General features: G+C 47.9%; 1 protein-coding gene across 1 annotated transcript in view; it reads right to left on the bottom strand.

Moving 5' to 3' along the window:
- Window positions 1-12,992: 12,992 nt before the first annotated feature.
- EPAS1 (endothelial PAS domain protein 1) overlaps window positions 12,993-21,063 on the bottom strand; it is an 84,171-nt gene continuing 76,100 nt past the window's right edge. Inside the window, exons 12-16 of the mRNA XM_024552855.4 lie at window positions 19,057-19,550; window positions 17,910-18,036; window positions 17,498-17,615; window positions 17,017-17,190; window positions 12,993-15,245 (exon numbers count right to left, since the gene is read on the bottom strand). Of these exons, the coding sequence (XP_024408623.3) occupies window positions 15,094-15,245; window positions 17,017-17,190; window positions 17,498-17,615; window positions 17,910-18,036; window positions 19,057-19,550 (1,065 nt within the window). The 3' untranslated portion in view covers window positions 12,993-15,093. The remainder of the gene's footprint in view (window positions 15,246-17,016; window positions 17,191-17,497; window positions 17,616-17,909; window positions 18,037-19,056; window positions 19,551-21,063) is intronic.

Below are 21,063 nucleotides of genomic sequence, written 5' to 3'. Positions count from 1 at the left end.
AGTTGATTTTCTAAGTCTTTTTTAAAAACAAATGATTTTATTTATTTTTAGAGAGAGGGGAAGGGAGGGAGAAAGAGAGGGAGAGAAACATCAGTGTGTGGTTGCCTCTCGCAGGCCCCCCGACTGGGGACTTGCCCCGCAACTCAGGCATGTGCCCTGACTGGGAATCGAACCGGCAACTCTTTGGTTCACAGGCCAGCGCTCAATCCACTGAGACACACCAGTTAGGGCAAAACTGGTAGTTGATTTTTGTATCTTATCTTTGAATTCAGCAATCTCACTTAACTTACTCATAAACCATAAAAATTTGTCTGAGGATCCTTTTGCATTTTCCCATTGACTCGGTACCTTACTGATACTCTACACAGTCATGTAGACTATATAATTGCCGTTTTTTTCTTTGTAATTCTCATGACATTTATTTATTTTTCTCGTTTTATTTCGCTGGCTAGGTCCTCTAGCATAGTGTTGAATAGAAGTGATAATAGTTGGCATCTTTAGGTTGTTTCTCTCAGGATGAAACCTGTATTAGTATAAGTGTTAGTTTTTGCCATTAAATATGTTTGTTGCAAGTTTTTAATAAATGCCCTTTATCAGAGTGAAGAAGTTACTCTCTGTTACTAGTATGCTAAGAGTAGTTTTCTAAATAATGCATTTCAAATTTTATCAAGTATCTTTTCTATACTTACTGTTTTTTTCTTTATTCTGTTAATATGGAAAATTACATCGATTAACTATTCAGTGTTAAACTAGCTTTGTATTCCTTTAATAAACCCAGCTCGCACACAGTACGTTTTCCTGGCCATGTACTACTGGATTTGATTGGGTAATATTTTGTTGATGTTATTTGAATAGATGCCTGTGAGAGAGACTGGCCTTCTATAAATTCTTTCTCTTGTTAAATGTTTGCCAGGCTTTGGTATCAAGGGTATGTTGGCCTCATAAATCAGTTCAAAGTGTTCTTTTTAAATCTATTTGTTAAATATATCTGAGAAAGTGATTTTCCTCAAACATTTTGGAGAATGGAATGGTAAAGCCATCTGGGACTAGTTTTCCTAATAGGGAAGTTTTATTTAAGGATTCAATTTTTTAAATGAATAAATGAATAATGGAATTTCATATTTTCTATTTCTTCTTGTGTCATTCTTAATAAGTTTGATTTTTCAGAGTGTCTATTTCATCTAGTTAAATGGCATAAAGTTTTTTCTAATATTCTTTGATACTCCTTAATTTTAGGTTCTGATATTAGTAATTTGTTCCCTTTTTCCTGACACGTCTTGCAAGGTGCTTACCAATTTTATTACTCTTTCAAAGCACTAACTTTAGCTTTGTTGATTTTTCTCTATTTTGCATGTGTTTTCTATTTCATTTTTTGTCTCCTATTTGTTGTTTTCTTATTTCTTTTCTCTATTAGGTTTAATTTCTGTTTGTTTTCTAACTTCTTGGCATAAATACTTATATCACTGGTTTTCATCCTTTCTTCTTTTCTAATATATCCATTGACAGTTATAAATTTCCCTTCAAGCATAGCTTTAACTGAATCCCAGAAGCTTTTATTAATACTTAAAGTATATTCTATTATAATTTCCAATGTGACGTTTTTTGACGTATGGGTAATTTAGAAGTGAATGGCTTAAATTCAACACCTTGTGATTCTTAAACTTGGATTTGATTACTGACTTCTAGTTTAATTTCATTGTGGTCAGCAACCAAGCTGAGTCATTTTAAACCTTCGAAATGTGTTAAGGCTTGCTCAGGGCTAATACTGTGGCCTAGTAATACATGACTAATTTTAGTAAATCCCCCATGTGCACCTAAAAGAAGGTCTATCTTGTAGTTTTGGGGCATAGGGTTCTACGTATGTCAATTAGGTTTTACTTCTTAATTGAGTACTTCAATCTCATATCTTTATCTACTTATTTTTTTATTGAGATATAATTCACATGTCATAATAGTCACTCTTTTAAATTGTACAATTCAGTGGTTTTTAGTGTTTAACAAAATTGTGCATCTGTCACCACTGCCTAATTCCAGAACATTTCATCACCCCCAAAAAAACCCTCCCCGTTTCTCACTTCCTCCAGCCATTGGCAAGCTACTAGTTTACTCTTTGTATCTATGGGCTTATGTATTCTTGATATTTCGTGTGTGTCTGGCATCTTTCACTCTGCATAATGTTCTCAAGGTTCTTTTATATTGTGGCATATATCAGTACTTTATTAATTTATGTGACTGAATAATATTTCATTGTAAAGATATACCACATCTTGTTTATGCATTAATCAATTGATGGCCATTTGAGTTGTTTCCCCTTTTCGGCTGTTGTGTATAATGCTGTTATAAACATTTGTGAATAAGTTTTTGTAGGAACATGTTTTCAGTTCTCTTGGATGTTATGTAGGAATGGAATTCCAGGGTCATAGGGTAACTCTATGTTTAACATTTTGAGGCTGCCAGACTGTTTTCCAAAGGGCAGTGGCATTTTACATTCCAACTAGAAATATAAGAGGGTCACAGTTTCTCCACATCCTCACCAACACTTGTTATTGTCCATCTTTTAGATTTAAGCCATCCTGGTGGTATCTTTTTGTGGTATTGATTTGTATTTTCCCAGAACATCTTTTTTTATCTGCTTATTGGCCATTTATATATCTTCTTTGGAGAAAGGTCTAAAATATTTTGCCCATTTTTAATTGGGTAGTTTTCCTCTTAATTGAGTTGAGTTGTAGATATCCTTTAAATATACTGGATCTTAGTCACTTATCGCATATATGATTTGGAAATATTTTCTCCAATTTTGTGGGTTATCTTTTTATTTTCTTGATCCTTACTTACTTGATACCTGCTTGTTCTATTAGCCACTGAGAAACGTGTATTAAAATCTTCTATCATTATAGGTTTTCTATTTTCTTTGCAGTAATATCAATTTCTAAGGCATATTAGATACATACAAATATAGAATTATAATATCTTCCTGTTGCATTGCTACTTTGTATTATGTCCATCTTTATTTTAGTAATACTTCCTCCTTAAAGTCCACCTACCTGATATTAGTAAGCTACAGTGGCTTTGTAAATTTTGTGCTTGTATATCTTTTTTGTCCTTTTACCTTCTCCTGTCTGTATTCCTACTTAGAAGGGATATGTCCTGCAAGCAGCTTATATTTATTTGTTAACCCAGTCTGAAATTTTTCTTTTTTAAACGTATATTTTATTGTTTATGCTGTTACAGTTGTCCCAATTTTTCTCCCTTTGCCCCCTCTGCCCAGTACCCCACTTCTCTCCAGCAATCCATCCCCCACCCCTTAGTTCATGTCCATGGATTGTGCAGGTAAGTTCTTTGGCTTCTCCATTTCTTATACTATTCTAAACATCCCCCTGTCTATTTTGTACCTACCATTTATGCTTCTTATTCCCTGTACCTTTTCCCCCTCCCAGCTGCTACCCTCCAAATGATCTCCATATCTATGATTCTGTTCATGTTCTAATTGTTTGCGTAGTTTTGTTTTTTTTTAGATTCATTTGTGAATTTGTTGTCATTCTAATGTTCATAGTTTTGATCAAAACTTTATTTTCTTAAATAAGTCCCTTTAACATTTCATGTAATAATGACTTGGTGATGATGAATTCCTTTAGCTTTCTTTACCTTGTCTGGGAAGCACTTTATCTGCCCTTCCATTTTAAATGATAGGTTTGCTGGATAGAGTAATCTAGGTTGTAGGTCCTTGTTTTCCATCACTTTGAATCCTTCTTGTCAGTCCCTTTTTGCCTGCAGGTTTCTTTTGAGAAATCAGCTGATAGTCTTATGAGAACTCCTTTGTAGATAACTCTCTGCTTTTATCTTAATGCTTTTAAGATTCTCTCTTTATCTTTAACTTTTGGTATTTTAATTATGATGTGCCTTGGTGTGGTCCTTTTTGGGGTCCAACTTGTTTGGGACTCTCTGTGCTTCCTGGACTTGTATGTGTATTTCCTTTGCCAAATTAGGGAAGTTTTCTTTCATTATTTTTTCAAATAAGTTTTCAATTTCTTGCTTTTCCTCTTCTCCTTCCAGCACCCCTATGATTCAGATGTTGGTATATTTGGAGATGTCCCAGAGGATTCTTATGCTATCCTTGTTTTTTTTTTTTTTTTAATTCTTGTTTATTATTGCTATTCTGGTTGAATGTTTCTTTCTTTCTTATGTTCCAAATTGTTGATTTGAATCCAAGCTTTCTCCCCTTCACTGTTGGTTCTCTGTAGATTTTTCTTTATTTCATTTAGTGTAACCTTCATCTCTTCCCTTATGTTTTTGCCGTACTCAGTGAGTTCTTTGAGCATCCTGATCACCAGTGTTTTGAACTCTGCATCTGATAGATTGCTTATATCCTTTTTGTTTAGTTCTTTTTCTGGGGTTTTGTTCTGTTATTTCATTTGTGCCATATTTCTTTGTCTCCCCAATTTGGTGGCCTCCCTGTGTTTGTTTCTGTGTATTAGGTAGGGCTGCTTTGACTCCCTGTCCTAGTAGCATGGCTTCTTGTACAAAAGGAACCTGTAAATTGTGTGGGGCAGAGCCTTAGGTCGTCGTCAGGGTGGGGTTATCCACTTTACCCTCTTTGTGGCTCTGTGTGGGGGGAGGGCTTGGAGAGGGGACAGTGCCACTGCCTGGCTTCTGGGGGTTTGCCTGGCACTCACCCCATTTCCAGTTACTTTACCCACTCCCCATATGTGACTGGCACCCCATATGTGCTGGTGAATCCCAGAGTGGGTGGGTTTGTGTACCTTCTAAGACAATGTGGACCCTTTAAGCAGAGTCTCCTGAAAATCTGGCAGTTTCTTCTGCCACCACAACACCACTGGTTTTTATGGCACAAAATTATGGGGATTCATCTTCCTCATGCTGGAACCCTGGGCTGTGCAGTCTGGCCTGGGGCTGGGATTGCTTGCTCCCAAGATATCCCTCCCAATTTTTAGCCACCACACGTGAATGTGGGACCACCTGTTCTGCTGCCTGTCCACACCACACCGAGTTTCCTCGCCTCTCCGCCCCTCCTACCCATCTGCATGAACGTGGCTTCTTTAAATTCTTGGTTGTCAGACTTCCATACAGTTTGATTTTCTGACAGTTCTGGGTGTTATCTGATTTGAGATTTAATTATAATTCTCTCTGTGGTTGCATGAGGAGGCAAAGTATGTCTACCTATGTCTCCATCTTGACCAGAAGTGATAGTTTTCATTTATTGAAATGTTTAACCGATTTATATTTTATGTAATTACTTATATATTTAGATTTCAATCTAGTATCTTATTATTTTCTATTTGTCCCACTTACTCTACATTCATTTTTCTCTCCTTTTTTGCCTTCCTTGGGAATAATCATGTAATTTTTAACAATTCCATTTTCCTGCTCTATTAGCTTGTTAGTTACACATTATTTTACACATTGTTTATCTAGTGATCAGTCTACCAGTTACCTTGTCTTATTAAAGTCTAATTTAAATTATTACATGTAGCACTTCCTAGACAATGCAGACTAAAAGTCACTTAATGCCATTTTCCCTTCCTACCTCTTGTACTGTTGTTTACATGCCTTAATTTCATGTTTATTTTAACCCTACAGTGTACTATCATTATTTTGACTTAACAGTCAATATTCACTTAGATTTACTAATTTATCTATTCTTTTCTTTTTTCTCCATTCTGTCCTGCATTTCTTTGTGTTTATCTAACATTTTTATTAAACATTACTTTTTAAAATAGTTTTAGGCTTACAGAATAATTGTAAAGATAACAGAGAATTACCATTTACTATGTGCCCACATTCCCTAGTATTAACATCGTACATTTGTATGGTATGTTTTTTATAATTAATAAACCAATGCTGATACATCTTTATTAACTAAGTACATGTGTGGTTTCCCACCCAAGACACCACATTATATATTGAATCATCATGTCTCTTTAGGTTCCTCTTGGCTGTGACAATTAAAGTTTGCTTGTTGACAGTTTTGAACAATTTTGATGAGGTATTTCACAGGCTGTCCCTCCATTTGGATTTGCCTGACGTTCCCTGTGACTAGATTGGAATTACAGGTGTGGGGATGAAACACCACAGGTGAAGTGGCATTTTTATCACATCATGCCAAGGGTACATACAATTAACAGGTCCCTCAAAATCTGGGTCTGCCTCCCAACTGTGGGTACCTATGCCCCTTGACCATTCCAGGAAGTGCCTGAATGTCCCTCAGAGGATGAGGAAGGAGGTGTGGATCAAATGTTTCCTCTGTGTCTGTCCAGGTGTGAGCATCCTGCTATACCGTGAGCAGTTGTGTTTAAAGACCTACCTTTTCTTTACAACATGGCCCCTAGCTGTAAGCCAACTATTTCATCTGCCGCTCATCCAAAGGCACCACAACCGCTCCAACACTGGAGGAAAAACTGGCTGCACTGGGCTGACTGGGAGGTGGGGTGTCAGTTTCCAGCCCGGTCACACCTTCCGTGGTGGTTCTCAAGGGTCATTTTTGACTCAGGTGCTTTGCTCACTGACTTAGATGTGACTCCACAGTCTCCCCCAAAGAGAAGCAGTAATTTTTATTGACCATCCAGTGTACGTGCATATTAAGAAAAACATTTTTAAAGCCTGAATTCAACATAATTTGTGCTCTGTTCTGTCCTGACAGAGAGTAATACTTAAGAGATAGTGTTAGTTCCTCTCTGCTCATCCTGGGTCCTATGGACCACCTATGTCTGGTGGACAGGGTTTTTTTAATGCTAATCTTTATTATTTATTTTTAGAGAGAGGGAAATGGAGGGTGACACTGATCAGTCGACTCTTGCAAGACCCCAGCTGGGGGCCTGGCCCACAACCCAGGCGTGTGCACTGCCTGGAAGTCAAACTGGAGGCCTTTCCTTTGGCAGGCTGGTGCTCCACCCACTGAACCACACCAGCCAGGGTGGGCCAGGTTTTACCAACACAAAGATCTGAACGAAGTTTTGAAATGATAGCTTTTCTTTATCTTTGCCAGGTAGCATTCTCTAAATAGCTTTCTTTGGTGATTAGAGGAAAGCTCTCTTTTCCCTGATAAGCTGAGCACGCAAACAGTGGCACATTGGGGAGGAGTGAGGTTCACTCTTGAGCAGATGTGCATGGAACAGAACTCTGTTTTTCTGAGCTGCAGACCCAAGTCTATCCTGTGGGGCTGCCCAGAAAAACTCTGCACACTATGCTTTTGTAGATATTGGAAGGTGGGCTTTTGAGTTCCTCTAATCTTATTTCTTCCTGGACAAACTGTCTCAACTTCTTGTTGTGACATGATTGCATGTCCCATCACCATTTTAGTCACCTTCGTTGAACAAGTTTCTGTTCATCTGTATGTCTGTGAAAGTACGGTGTCCAGAGAAGGACATAATGTGCTGGGGTTGCTGCCTAGCCCATGGTATTATGGAACTATCAGGTCCCACAGCTCAGTAAGGCTCCAAGTTGCTGCTTAAACTTCAGGTTGTTGATATGTGGTGCGGTGGGCATAACCGACCCTCATGGGAGGACCACCCTGGTCAGCACAGCTGCCTCTCCACATTTAAGAAGCAGCAGGAGCAGACACACACCCTGGGATTCCCACATCCCTCTGGGCCAGCCTGAGTCATCTGTCTTATCTGGATTTGAATCTTTAGCTGGAGCCCTGCCATTGCCTTAAGCAAGGCCCCCAAAATGATGTCAGTGTTCATGCTCAGCTGCCCTTGCCTCAACCAGGCTAATGGGGATGGGAAGACATCCCTTTGTTTCGGGCCAGTGGGTCCTCCAACTGTAGCTGTCTTCTTTCATTCTTGCAAATGCTGGGCCCACCCACAGGGGCTGAAACCAAGATTCTGGCAGGTGGAGAGGGCGAGCTTCCTCCTTGCCACACCTACCTTAGAAAGCAACAATCCACCTTACATTCAATGAGTGCACTTGTATGAGGGTCCCCAGGTGATGTAAGATATAAGGGGGCCTAGCAAGTTCCACAGACATGGCAGAGGAGCTGTTGTACCTCTCTGCCATGGCTCCAGCTCTCCGGCTTGAACCTCAAAGCGATCCTCGAGAGGATACTCCATCTCTTCCATTCTCTTTACATCCGTCACCAGTGGCAGACCAAGGCTTCCAAGGTCATCTGTCAACACCTGGTCCTCGTCCCTGGACAATTCATTCTCTCCCATCTCCCCCCTCCCCACCTTCCAGATCCATCCACTGCATTCTCCGGAGCTCTGACATCAGCCACCTCCGAGATCCTCCCCTCTTTTCTGAATGTGCCTTCCTGTCCCTTTAAACTGGAGCCCCACTCGCTGAGGGCCCCTGCTCCCTGCTGACCTCAGGGAGAGGCCGGTTTCTCTCTCCTACAGGCAGGTGCCAGGCAGGGCCGGAAATGCAGGGGATCCTCCTAGCTTCTCAGTAGCACTTCCAAACCACTTCTCCATTTTTCCTCCCACTCATGCCATCGAACTTCTTGTTTCTCCTCGTAGCTATCAACCTCGGCCTCTGGTCGCTCTTCCTTCAGTGATTTCAGTTCCCAGCTCACATCTCTCCTCCATCACTGTGCTTGGTGTCATTGTACCACCACCTTCCAACCCTGACACTGTCCTCTGTCCCCTACCTCCTCAGACCTTCACCTCCATGTTATTTCAGATACCTTTGAAATCTCGGAATTTGCTTTTTTTTAAAAAAAATTAAAATATAGTTAATACACAGTATTATATTAGCTTCAGGCACAAAAGATAGTTATCCAACACTTATATACCCAACTAAATGCTCATAATAATTCCGGTAACTATCTGTCACAGTACAAAGTTTTTACGATATCATTGACTATATTCCCTAGGCTGTACATTATATCCCTGTGACTTACTGATTTTATAACTGGAAATTTGTACTTCTACTCCCCTCTACCTACCTCCCCCCAGCCCTCTCTCCTCGAAACCACTGCTATTTATCACAGTAATGGTAGCAACAGAGAGAACTGGGTGTAGGAACTCTCTGTACTATTCTTGAAAACTCTCCTGTAAATCTGAAATCACTCTAAGATAAAAACTCATCCATGTTTAAAAGAAACAACACTTCCCTTATCCCTTTTTTCAGCTACACTCCACTTCCCCGCTTCCCTTCCCAGGGAAATCTCTTGAAAGAGTTGTGTGTGGCAGTGGTCTCTCTCTCCCCCGCCCCAGCCAGCTCATTCCTCAATCCACTCCCGTCAAGCTACCATCCTCAGCTCCCCACTGCAACTGCTCGGGTCACAGTCAGTGATAATCTCCAAGTTGCCCAACCCCAGTGACAATTTTTTCTCCTTATTTGGCTCCTCTTGTGACTTGTAGCAGCGCGTACATGGCCCAGGGCTCCAGTTTAGGACCCTACCCTTTGTCTATGCCCTTATCTCAGAGGTCTATTTCATCCAATCTCATGGAGTTAAGTACAACTTACTTACTGTTTTTAAAAAAATTTATTTAGAGAGAAGGGGAGGAAGAGAGAGAGGGAGAGAAACATCCATGTGAGAGAGACATCAATCAGTTGCTTCTCATATGTGCCCCAACCAGGGACTGAACCTGTGACCCAGGCATGTGCCCCAACCAGGAATCAAACCAGTGACCTTTCGCTTTGCAGGATGACATCCAACCCACTGAGTCACACCAGTCAGGGCCAACTTGTCTACTGCTGATGCACAGATTGAGATCTTCAGTCTTGACCCTCTGAAGTAGGGACTATTACTATGCTCTCTTCACATGAATGCAGACACAGGCTTGCAGACATTAAGGGGCTTCCCCAGTGTTACACAACTAGAAGCTGCAGAGCCAGGATTTGAACCCAGGTCTGTCTGACTCCAGGCCTGTGCTGGGAATGCCCAGGCTGCCCTTCTGCCTTCTTCTTCCATCCCAGCTCCCTGTCCTGCTTGCTCTCTGGGCTCTCCTGCATGTGCTTCTTAGTCTGGCCTCATGCCTTTGTCCCCCTTGTCCACTTCTCCTGGAATGATCTTTCCCCCACCTTCCCCCACTCCACCTCTCCAGTCCTCTTCCCTCCCAGCTCTGGTGGGGGATTTCTCTACTCCTAAGGCCCAGGCCGATATCTTCTGGCCTCCTCTGAACTCCCATAGGATCCAGAGTCCACCCTAAAGCAATGCAGGGCTGCAAACATAAGTTTCTTGCTTTCTGAACAAAGAGGGGGTCCTTGGCCCAAGTAAAGTGCATACTCGGGGACATTGAGGCACAAATCTGAGACTGGAACTGCCTGGGAAAATGGGGACCATGGGCCTCCACCTTGAGGGCTCTGAGTTATCCAGGGTTGGTTTTGTTTCCTCCACTAGCTGGTGAGCTCTCGGAGAGGGAGAGCATGACTTCATCAGAAGTGTGTGTGTGCACGCACGTGTTTGGGGGAGTATGTGTTTTTGATCCAGGGCTGGGAACCTGCATATGCAAAGGCCTGACTTCAGTTCTATGTGGATTCTCAACTGTGTTGGTGGTCAGTGCCCCTAACCCTTGCCTTGTTCAAGGGGCAACTGCACTTCAAAGCTCTATTCTCCAGGGTCCTGGGAAGCCAAGAGAGGTTCAATCTAAAAGTGAAGGGACTGATTTAGACTTTACCAAGGTTACAGAGAGGCCAAACAGTTCCCCTAGGGGACACTGAGTTCAGAGGAACATTTTGAAGCAATGTGGGTTGTGCTGTGGTCATGATTGCTTTGGAAGAACTGAAAGTGCCCCCAGGAAAGAACAAGGAAGAGGCTGGAGACCTGCAAGGCCATGGTGGTGCCGGTAGCGGTGGGGCGGGGGGTGAGAACTGTGTGTGTGGGGATGCCTGTATACTGGTTGAGAAATTAGAGGTAGGTATGTGCCTACTCCTTTGTAGCATTCTGAGTCAGTCTGGGAGAATACATCCAGTCTCGTCTTACTGGCGCCACCCCTGCCTCAAGAATGGAAGGGCCAAGTTAACCTGGTCACTCTTACACAGACAGACCTCCTGATACAAGTTCTTTTTCGCAGAAAGCAGAGGATGGGCAAGGGCTGAGGAGAGCAGGCTGTGGACCGTTGAATCTTGCACGTTGTGAAGGCAGTGGGCCTCCATTCTAACTCCAGTAAAACCCACAGTTCAAGCCCCCACCCCCAATTTGAATGCACATTACATGACCATGCTTCAGGAGAGGATAAATTTTGCCCTGTGTGGATCAGACAGAGCCAGGGCTGGCCCTTCTCCACCAGGTGTGGCTGCTTCCTTCCTCAGGTCTGAGTCTGAGTCCCCCTCCTGGAGACACCTCCCACCAGCAGCTGCCAACCAAGGCAAGAGCTGGGAAGGTGTCTCACCTTGCTGGGCCTTGCCTGCCCAGGGGAGAACCTATCTAGAGTCAGGAGGAGCCCCCCATGGCTGAATGATTGTTAATTCTACACAGGGGCCCTACCTCTGTCCCTGCTCACCTGGCCGTGTTGGCACATACCTACTCCTAAGCCACCTGCATTCTGAAAAGTAAAATATGAGATGAGAGTGCCTAGGTCTGTCTTCACTGGATTACTCTAGACAAACCACGGAGGAAGCAGGGAGAGCTTGTCTTGAGCTTGAGTGCTTTAGAGATCAAGCTTCTGCAATCCATTGGGGACAGTGGCCTTGATGCACTCCCTCCGCCCCCAACCCCACTCGCCTTGCTGACTTGGAAGCAAGGAGCTTGGAGCTGCCTCCACCCCCAGGGGCTGGAGGACATAATCACCGTCTGCAGGGGGTTAAGGCCAATGGCCTTGCCAAGGATGCTTGTAGACCCACACCCGCTAAAGTTGTTGGGTCCCAGGATGGGCTCATCCATGTTGGAGTCCTGAACTCACCAACACTCAGTGGCAACTCTGCTGGTGAAGGCCCCATTGAGATGTCACTCACAGAAGAGCTTCAGAAAAAAAAAGCCAGACGAGGTTTTCAGGAAGTCCGAGAAAGCAGGCAAAGGTGAGTGGGAGCCGGGCAGGGCCCAGAAAATCCAGGCTGAAGGTCCAGGCACCAAGTTTGGGAAAAGAGATGAGAAGCAAAAGGACCAGAAGGAGGTGTAAAGTAATAAAGACAGGAGGAACATTCTATTTGGCAATGAAAACAGAGTTCTAGCTTAAGATATACCACCCCCTCCCCCCATACCAGCCAGCAAAGGTGGTGTGAGGAGAGAAGCACGGCTAAGACTGGGCTTCTGTTTCATCCCTTCCATTCGTAGTGTGTGACTTGTGGAAGTCCCTTAATTTGGCTGTTTCTTCTGTGAACTGGGTGCTCCCAGGATTGCTCAGCTTGAGGGTCAAGAGAGCTAATAAGGTGGGGGGACCACACCGTGTAGACCGAATTATTAGGCGAACGAAGTGCAGGGTTCTGGAATGGCTGGTTCTAGGTCGGATGAGTGTAGACCCCCTCCCCCCCCCCCCCCCCCCCCCGCCCCACTGATCGCAGCATGGAGATAGCTGCCTGGTCATGAGCAGGTCATGACTTGGAAAGGTAACATTTGAATGAGGGAACCCATCATGTCCACATCCAATTTGGGGCTTTCACAGTGCTCTTCCTGGCTGAGGTTTCTTTTCTTTTTTCCTTGCCCTTCCCACTCACATCCTACCTGGGAAGTTCCCCCCTGAGCCCTGCCACCTCCAAGCTGAAGTCCTTTCTGCCTGCCGAGCCCTGGCTTTCCCGTCATCACAAAGTGCAGGGTGTCACACACAGGTCCAGACGGCTCTCAGACTGGCTCATGTGACTTTCTGAAAGCAGGAGCCATGACTTTTCCCTTGGGCCGCCCCCCACCCCCCTGCTGGGCACGACAAGGGCCCTGTGGCAGATAGAAAGAGGGACGATGTAACGTGGCTTTCCAGTCGTAGGCGGGTGCCAGGTATTAATATTAATCTTTCTTCCTTCACCCATCTTCCTGTCCTTTGGCCTCAGCTGTCTCAGAAAGACCGGTGCCGACGCCTGTGTTCGGTGAGCGAATAAACTCTTTACTTTATGCCCATGTAATCCACAGAAAATCCACAGGAAACAAGCACCACCAGCAGTGTAGGATCAGAATACTTTAATAAGATATCAGTGTCAAAATACATTTCCTTATAAAGTTAAGCTCCCATATAGCAATAATGTCAGTAGGAATTCAACAAAAGAATAATGTACATGAAATCGTTACATTGACAGGTAAAGTTAATATTGAAGCTCGGAATATTTTTCAGAGCGTTTTAGTAAAACTGCAAGGGTAAGATGCCCCCAATGCCGAGGCAGCGCACACAGGAATCAACGCCAGCATTGTCGTGGCAGGAACCCTTCAAGCCCTGTCGCCGAGCGGGGGACAAAGCTGTGCTGCTTACGCGTGATTTGGGCAACACAGTGAATAGGTCATTTTTCCCATATAACTTAGAGTTTTTTGAAATGTAAATTTTGGTTTTGGCAGAGTGCATCCAGGCTTACCCAATTCTTGGCCTGTTGCACTTCAGGCGTGTGTTTCTAGAAACTTCTTTGTTGTACCCATGACAGATAAGTTCCATATGACTGGTGTTTAAAAACTGAAGGTATCGTCCCTCTTACCCAGTGAGTTAAAGTGCTCTGCGAACACTCCATTTCCAGTGCTTCCTACCTATACAAGTCTCTTCAGGTGACAGGCAGACCTGGGGGAGGCCCTGAGGCTGCGGTGGTCCCCACGGTCTGCCTGCTGCTTGCCAGCGAGGGGCACTGCACCTTGGTCTTGCAGGGCAATGTGAGGAGGGGGCAGTGGGATGGGGCTGGTCAGGTCAGCTGCCCCCTCTTTCTGCACCCTCCCTCAGTCCAGCTCCATGCACCTCCAGGTGGTAAGCTGGGGTGACATGGACTGGGTCACTGCACCATTTCTGAATCCTTGCTTACTTTCACGAATTCCCACCTAAGCCATCTCATGGTAGTTCTGGCAACACCCAAATGTGCCCTGTGAGAGCCCAGGAGAGTCCCATAGCTCAGTGCACTTGCAGGGATAGCAACAAAACCCTAGGGGAAAGTAAAGCGCTTCCTCTCCCTTCGATGTGCCCCACCCCACGCCCCTAGCCCGTGATGCGCCCTCAGACCCCCCGGCAGCAATAACAATATATACATACATACACAATGCACACAGAACATGAGGGGAGGACAGCCCGCAGCACTCCCACCTAATGATCCTGCTTCTTGGGTTGTTTGTCAGGCTATGGCATCCCCCAAAGCAAAAGCCACCAGAGAGCAATTGTGCAGTGTCGGCAGGAAAAGGAAAATTAACAGCTTAAAAAAATCTTAAAGTGATTGTGTGAGCAGGATTGCATTTCCGTTTCTAAGTCTTTAGATATTACAAAGTACCCATATATATGATAAACACTTAACCCAGGTATAAAGTTTTAAAAAACTCAGTTATGGTTTTGAATAATAATAATTAAAAAATAATCCACCAAAGTTGGGGGGGGAGAACACCAAACAGTTTAGGAAAGCCACACTGCAACTCTCACAGATAACCACATACACTGGAGTTCGCCCTTCACATTTCTTCTTTTCCCCAAAAGTCATGAAAATTAGAGCGAGGAGTTGGCTTAAAAGACTGAAACTTACAGTATGGTGATTAGTTTTAAAGGAAGAAAGGAGAAGGACTGCAAGAGGGCGAGGCCACCAATCAAGCGTGAAAGCAAAATTATTTTGTTTCTCTTTGGCAACAACAACAGCATCTTTTTAGTTCAATGGAGCAAAGCTTTGCCTGCAGTGGAACACACGTCCCCAGACTTGTTAGCATGAATACTGTGTGTGCGTGTGTGTGCGTGTGTGTGTGTGAGAGGGAGAGAGAAAGAGAGAGAGAGAGTGGGGGCGGGGGAGAGACAGAGACCCATGGGTAATATAAATTAGAAGCAATTGAAGTTGGGGAGGGAAATCTTACAAAATTTAAGAATATTTCCATTGACAGAATACAACACAGGTCAGACAATTGTATACTTTAAAAATATAGATAATAAAGTGAGCATCTGCAGAAAAAGGCCATTACTTGGTAACCTGGGCAAGTTTGCCAGGTAAGAACACCTTGTAAAAAGTGCTGTGTTAGAAATACCTAGCTGCAAAAACAGACACAGAGAGTGGCGCTGGCGGGATGGCGTGTGGGGGGCCTGCCCTGTGGGGGGCGCTAGTTCAAGTGGCCTGGTCCAGGGCTCTGAGAAGCTCCCCTCCTTGCAGGAGTGTGGAGCTTCCTGGAACAGGGACGTTCACCTCACAGTCATATCTGGTCAGTTCGGGCAGCAGGTAGGGCTCAAACGAGGGCCCGAGCAGCCGGCTTGCCGTACCTGAAAGAATGGTCAGCACTGTATTTTAAAGACTAAATCAAACACCCACATCTGGAAAAGGCTCTATTCCATAAGAGGCTACCGGGGATGAGAAGGGCACAATACAGAGAGCAAGAGGCATTTCCAGTTTTTGTGACTCGGGGGTATGGGTGGGGCAACCCCACTATCACTGTTTCTTCAATGACAACTTACCTGAGTGACCTAACTGTGTTCAGAGGGGGACCCATCAGAGAATGTCTGTTTCTGGACCCAGCCCACTAGGTGGGGTGCCGAACCCCAGGGAAGAGAGTGTGTGTGGTGTGGGCAGCAGCAAGAGGACGTTTTTAGGAGAGGGGGTTGTGTGGAGGGAGCCCCCACAGAGGCCTCTTGGCTTTGAAGGAGGAGGCATCAGTGGGAGCCAGGGACCCTGAAGCCACTGTGCCCTGGCAGTGGGAGGGCGGGGATAGGGCCAAGTGGAGGGAGGGGATTACGAACCAGCTGCTACCTGCACACACAGCACACATCTACAGGCATATGCACTGGGCGCACACATGCACGCACATGCATACACGCACACATGTGCACATACACGTGTGCAAACACACACACACATTACAGGGAGGGGCAAAGGGAGATGTCACAGCACCCAAACCCCACTTCCCTGGAAGGCAGGCCCAGGTACCCGGAGGGCGTGGAGGCCCTTCACTGAGTCCCTGTATGTGAGGTTCCACTGTCCTTTCCCTTGGCGGCGTATGTGCAGTGCCCCTCCCCGCTGCCCATACCTGCCGCCCCCACTGAGCCTCACCCCCTGTGAACAAGGGCTGCTCTCCCACCTGTCTGAAGCCCCCACAGTCGCAGTGGATGCTTGCTCACTATCCCTTTCTAATCCTCACTGCTTTTACATACTGTCAGAAATAAGTCCCCCTGATTTCTAAGGCTCAAGGGGAAGTGTGGGCTCACAGCGGGAATAACAGTGATTATTTCGTACTGAATACAGATGGTACCAGCATGCAATGCTGGGGATGCAGAGCTCGCTTTTGAAGGTGTGGCTTGCTCTGCCCTCCAGCTGGTAAAGAGAGCAGCTGGAATTTGAGCCCCAGGCTGCCCCGGTGGCTCCTAAGCCTGGATTCTGAAGCACAGAACAGCAATTTGCCCCAAGACACATTGCTGAGGAAACTCCCTCTTTTGGGTCATGGGTCTGGGATGTTCCACCACAGCCTCAAACTTGTTCGTGCTAAGTAGTGACCTTTCTGTGACAACATCTATGTTTTGCAAGACGGTGACAGACTAACGAGGCCCAGGGTAGAAGGCAGACATCAGGCGACTGACTGTCCAGGAGGCCCAGCAGGGCGACCTCTCCCACAGCCTTCCAGGCCACCCCCAGCCCCCGCCAGCAGCATGTCCTTCATGCATGTCCTCAGCTCAGCTCAGCTCCTGCCTGAACGCAGGGTGATGCCCCGGTAGGTCAGTGGGGGCACGGGGGAATTCGGTAACACAAAGAACTGAGTAAAGACACAGGCTTGAGAACTCATTGGATCAAAAGAGCCTTGGATGGCAGCTGATCGTTGGAAGGTTCCTTCCAAACCCTATAGACAGGCGGCCTTCCAGCTCCTGCTGCATCACTTCTGGGAAGGAGGGTTCACCCCTCTCAAGGTGGTGACCTCTCATGGCAGCGAGCCCCTGTTGTACAGATGGAGCTGGGACCTGCGCTTGTGAAGCCCATCTCCGGGCCTCGCCCCTCCCACACACATCGGACCCTGGCAGGGAGGCCTCAGCCCCCGAGTGCACCCACCTGCAGCCTTGTGAGCTGACGGCAGGCCATAGTCTTGGTACTGAAATGCGCAACATTGTGGGGGGAACGTACTCTTGGCGCTCTCCCTGGGGCTCATGGCGGACGGGGGCTGTGGTGGTGGCAGGTGTCTCAGAGGCTGACTTGAGCCCCTCATGGGATTTTGGGTGAACTCATCTGAAAGATCAATGTCAGAGAGTGAGGGCAGTGCTGACCTGGAGGAGGGGAGAGGCTGTGAAGCCCCCCGCATCCTCCTTTCCTTCAGTAGAATCACCAGAACTAGAGCCAGCCCCGCTGCCTTGAAGCCCAGAGATTTTTGACTGTCATTTGAGCCAGACTGGAAGGCGAAGTTGGGTGTGTGGAAGGTGGGGTGGTAAGGCAGGTGGCGGGTGAGTAGAAGAACCAAGATGGACCCCTGAGCCCTCAGCCCTTCCACTGGCAAACACCCCCACCCCTCCCTGGAGGGGCCAGGCCTGTGGCTCACCACTGGGGATGTTTGCACTCAGCTGCTTGTCGGGCATCGAAGGGCAGTTTCCACAGCCCCTGAGAATCTTCATCCTTTTCCACATCAAATGTGAAGGGCTGCTGCCTGGAGGGTCCCCCTGGGTGTGGGAGGGGCAGATGTAGAGGGGAGAGGGCCAGAGAACCAAGTCCTCAAGCTGAGCCGGGGGTGGGGTGGGCTCAGGGCAGCGATGCCCAGAATAAGGCAGGCACTCCCTCTCTCTGAAAGGCCACATCCCCACCCCTCCCTGCTGCCCTGGCTGGCACGCTGAGCCTCCCAGTGTGTGAGTGCTCCCTGCAGCCCGGGTCCCTACTCTTGGCCCCGATTCCCCACCCAGCCTTCCCCAAGGGGCAAGGAGGGAACCCAAGGCAACCCCAGTCAGGGGGTGGCTCACCCCACTCATGTCTTGGAAGGCTTGCTCCTCGTACTCCAGTTGTCGCTTCAGCTTCAGCTTGTTGGAGAGGGCGACCACGGCTGGGCTCAGCACGTCCGGGCCTTGAGGCCCAAAGCCCTTCGCAGACCTGCCAAGCCCAAGAGAGGCCGTGAGGGGGTCTGGAGCCCCACGCCACCCGGTACCTTCACCTGAACTCGGGCCTTCAGAGGGCCCTCCCTGAACTAATACTTGCAACTGTGGCGGCTCTAAGACCACAGGGCAGAGTCCCAGAGGAAGGTATGGGCCCCAGGGCCTGAGCAGTGGCTCTGCTGCCCTTCCTCAGTTTCCTCTACCTGGCGAGATGCTAACAGTCCATGTCACCTGTGCCTCCCTCCACGCCTGCCCGCCCGCCCAGCTGTACACAGGCAGCCTCTAGGCCTGACCTCGGCAGCTGCCCCGCTAGGTGCCCTCCATCTTCAGGAGGGTTTCTCTGCCCCCTCTCCCTCTGCCTGAGCTGCTCCCAATGAGCGCTGCTCTGTCAAGGGAACGTGCCCCAGGGCAGCGTGACCAATGTGCCCTGGTGGCTGGAGGTCATACACCAACCATTGGCCTTCGCCCAGTGAGTGCCCAGCTGGTTGACATGGGGCTTGTGGGGGGTTTGAAGGAGCCAGGGAAGGCAGGACCAAGAAGGCAGTGCTGGGCACCAAGAGGCAGGGAGAGGCAGGGGCATCTTTTCACTTTTCTCAACCAGGGCTCCATGAGGGAACTGAGACACTCATTGCTCAGGCCGCTGTGTTCTGTGGCTCCGGTAATGAACTCTAATAAGAGAGGGGCTCTAAGGGGTGTGCCGATGAGAGACATTGGTGTTCAAAGCTTGGACAGCCAAATTCTCTCCCTTTTCCTGTCCCCAGTCTCCTCTGGGCTCCCTCCAGCTCTGATAAAAAACATCCCTGCTCGAGGCCACCCGGGCCTCGGAGTGACACCCTGCAGCCTAGGCTCTTGGATTTCTGAGGACGGCTAACTGGAGGCTCAGCCACTGCGCGGCAGGAGTGGGTGCTGGGGCAGCGAGTCTGTCTGGGCCCCAGGTCTCCCTTCTGTGGGAGCCCATCTGTTCCCTCCCTTTTCAGCACGGCCTTGGCTGAAGCGGCCAGGGCCCACTGCCACGTACCTCTTCTTGAACATGGAGAGATGAGGCGAGGTGACAGGGGCCCCCAACGGCGATGCCCCCAGGGCCTCAGTGCGCTGATCTCCGCTGACAGGCCACTTCGCGGGCCTGAAGTGTAATGGTGGGTCAGGGGGCCACTGTGTGTTGAATCTGCCCCCCAAAGAAGAGAGAGGAGCGCTGGCCTGGCCGCAGCACTGTGGCAGGGACACCTTGCTCCCGCCATCATAAAAGATGGAGGATAGGGGCTGGTGCTCAGGCTCTATCTTCTTGCTCTCCAGTGGCTGCTGGTACTTGTCCAGGAGGCAGGGGCCGTGGGGAGCCATGGGGGCCAGCGGCTGGAAGATGTTTGTCATGGTACTGAAGCACTGCTGGGGGAGGAGCTGAGGGTTCTCGGGCAAGAGCTTCTCCTCCGGGCAGATGGGACTCAGCTGGAAGTCTTCCCCGTCCATGGGGATGTAGGGTGCCAGCGTCTCCAAGTCCAGCTCACTGAAATCCACCTGAGGAGACGCAGTGCAAAGGCAAAGGCACTCAGCAGTTGGTGCTGCCCCCAACACCAGTCCATCTGGGCCCCTCATCCCCCTCCCCCCTGCTAGAGTCAGTCATCCCGGGCACAGCTTGACAGGGGTACGCCCCTGCTCTGATGCCTTTGTTGGCTCCCGGCAGCCCACCAGGGTACTCAGACCCCCAGCCTTTCCGTGCAGTTCGTCGCCTCTTCAGCCTGGCCACATGTCTGCACGTGGACACCCTCCACACACCATGCCGGTGTCACACCCCCACCCCACCCAAATGCTCTCTTCTCTCCACTCTACCTGCCCAAACCCCACCTTCTCTCACGAGGCCCCAGCAAGCCCCACCCCTTCCACAAAGCCATCCCTGCCTCCTCTGGCTCATGGCGACTGTCGTCAGGGGACACTCAGGCCTGTGCTGCACACAGTGGCTCCTGGAGAGTCAGGCGCAGCACTGTCCTCTTCCTCCTCGTGGGCTCGGCACAGGCCTGGACACACAGCCAATGCCAGGGCGCCACTGCGACTGCTCAGAGACCGAGGCCCCAGGCATGGCCTTCATCCTAGTCAGCAGGTCCTCAGAGATGGCCCCTCAGGCTCCCAGGGTCGCACTGCGTGCCACAGGGAACACCCCCAAGCAGACGCAGAGAGGAGTTTCCTCCTTCCGAGAATGACACCCTCACGGGAGTGGGGGGGAGGGGGATGTGCTTCAGGTGTTAATGATTACAATGAAACAAACGGTTAAAGACAGAAGCAGACAGTTATGACCAAGTGCTAAGTAATAAATCCCAGTGGAGTTCAGAGGAGAGAAGGGAGGGCTGGCACAGGGAGCATTTGGCAGAACAGCTGGAACTTGGGCCAGGCAGCATAACGAGACAAGCAGAGGAGCAAGGAGGAACTTCGAATGAATAACCCAGGCTAAGACAAATAGGAACGGATGACTTTCCTTTGCGTTTTGTCAAACGTGCAACCACCCACCCACCTCAGCCCTGTTTACGCAGCTTTTGCAGGAGCATTTGGCCTTACGTAACAAATGCTTTCCTGAAATGTGACATGTAAATGAAAATTTATGAGTCAGATGCCATTTTTAAATGCACTTGAAATAGAACAGTGTTTCAAAGACTCCTAAGATGATTAACTTTGTGGAGGAGGGAGTAATTGTTCCCTGTGCTTATAAATATTTTATACATCTGGATGTCCTTTTTAAATGTCGGGCTTCCTTAAAGCAAAGTTCAGTTGCAGTGTTGGTTTTCATGGGCACTAAGAAAGCTGCCTGAGTCAGTAGGAGGTAAACGAGGTGAGAGGTCAAAGTGGAGGCGCTGGGTTTGGCACAGGTAAAGCACAGGGCAGAAGTGGGAGAAGGGACCTCCACCGGCTCGACTTCCCCGCACCCTCACCCAGTTAGGGACCATGACCACAGCATCTCCACTGGTCTCTGCCACAAAGACCTGAGGCTGCAAGACCAGACATGGGCCTTCACCAGCAGCAGCTGGTGGGCAGGGCCAGC

This window comes from Desmodus rotundus, chromosome 5 (genome assembly GCF_022682495.2).
Source record: "Desmodus rotundus isolate HL8 chromosome 5, HLdesRot8A.1, whole genome shotgun sequence".
Classification (NCBI taxonomy): domain Eukaryota; kingdom Metazoa; phylum Chordata; class Mammalia; order Chiroptera; family Phyllostomidae; genus Desmodus; species Desmodus rotundus.
The sequence above is the reverse complement of the archived record's forward strand: the minus strand, read 5'-3'. Positions and strand labels throughout refer to the sequence as shown.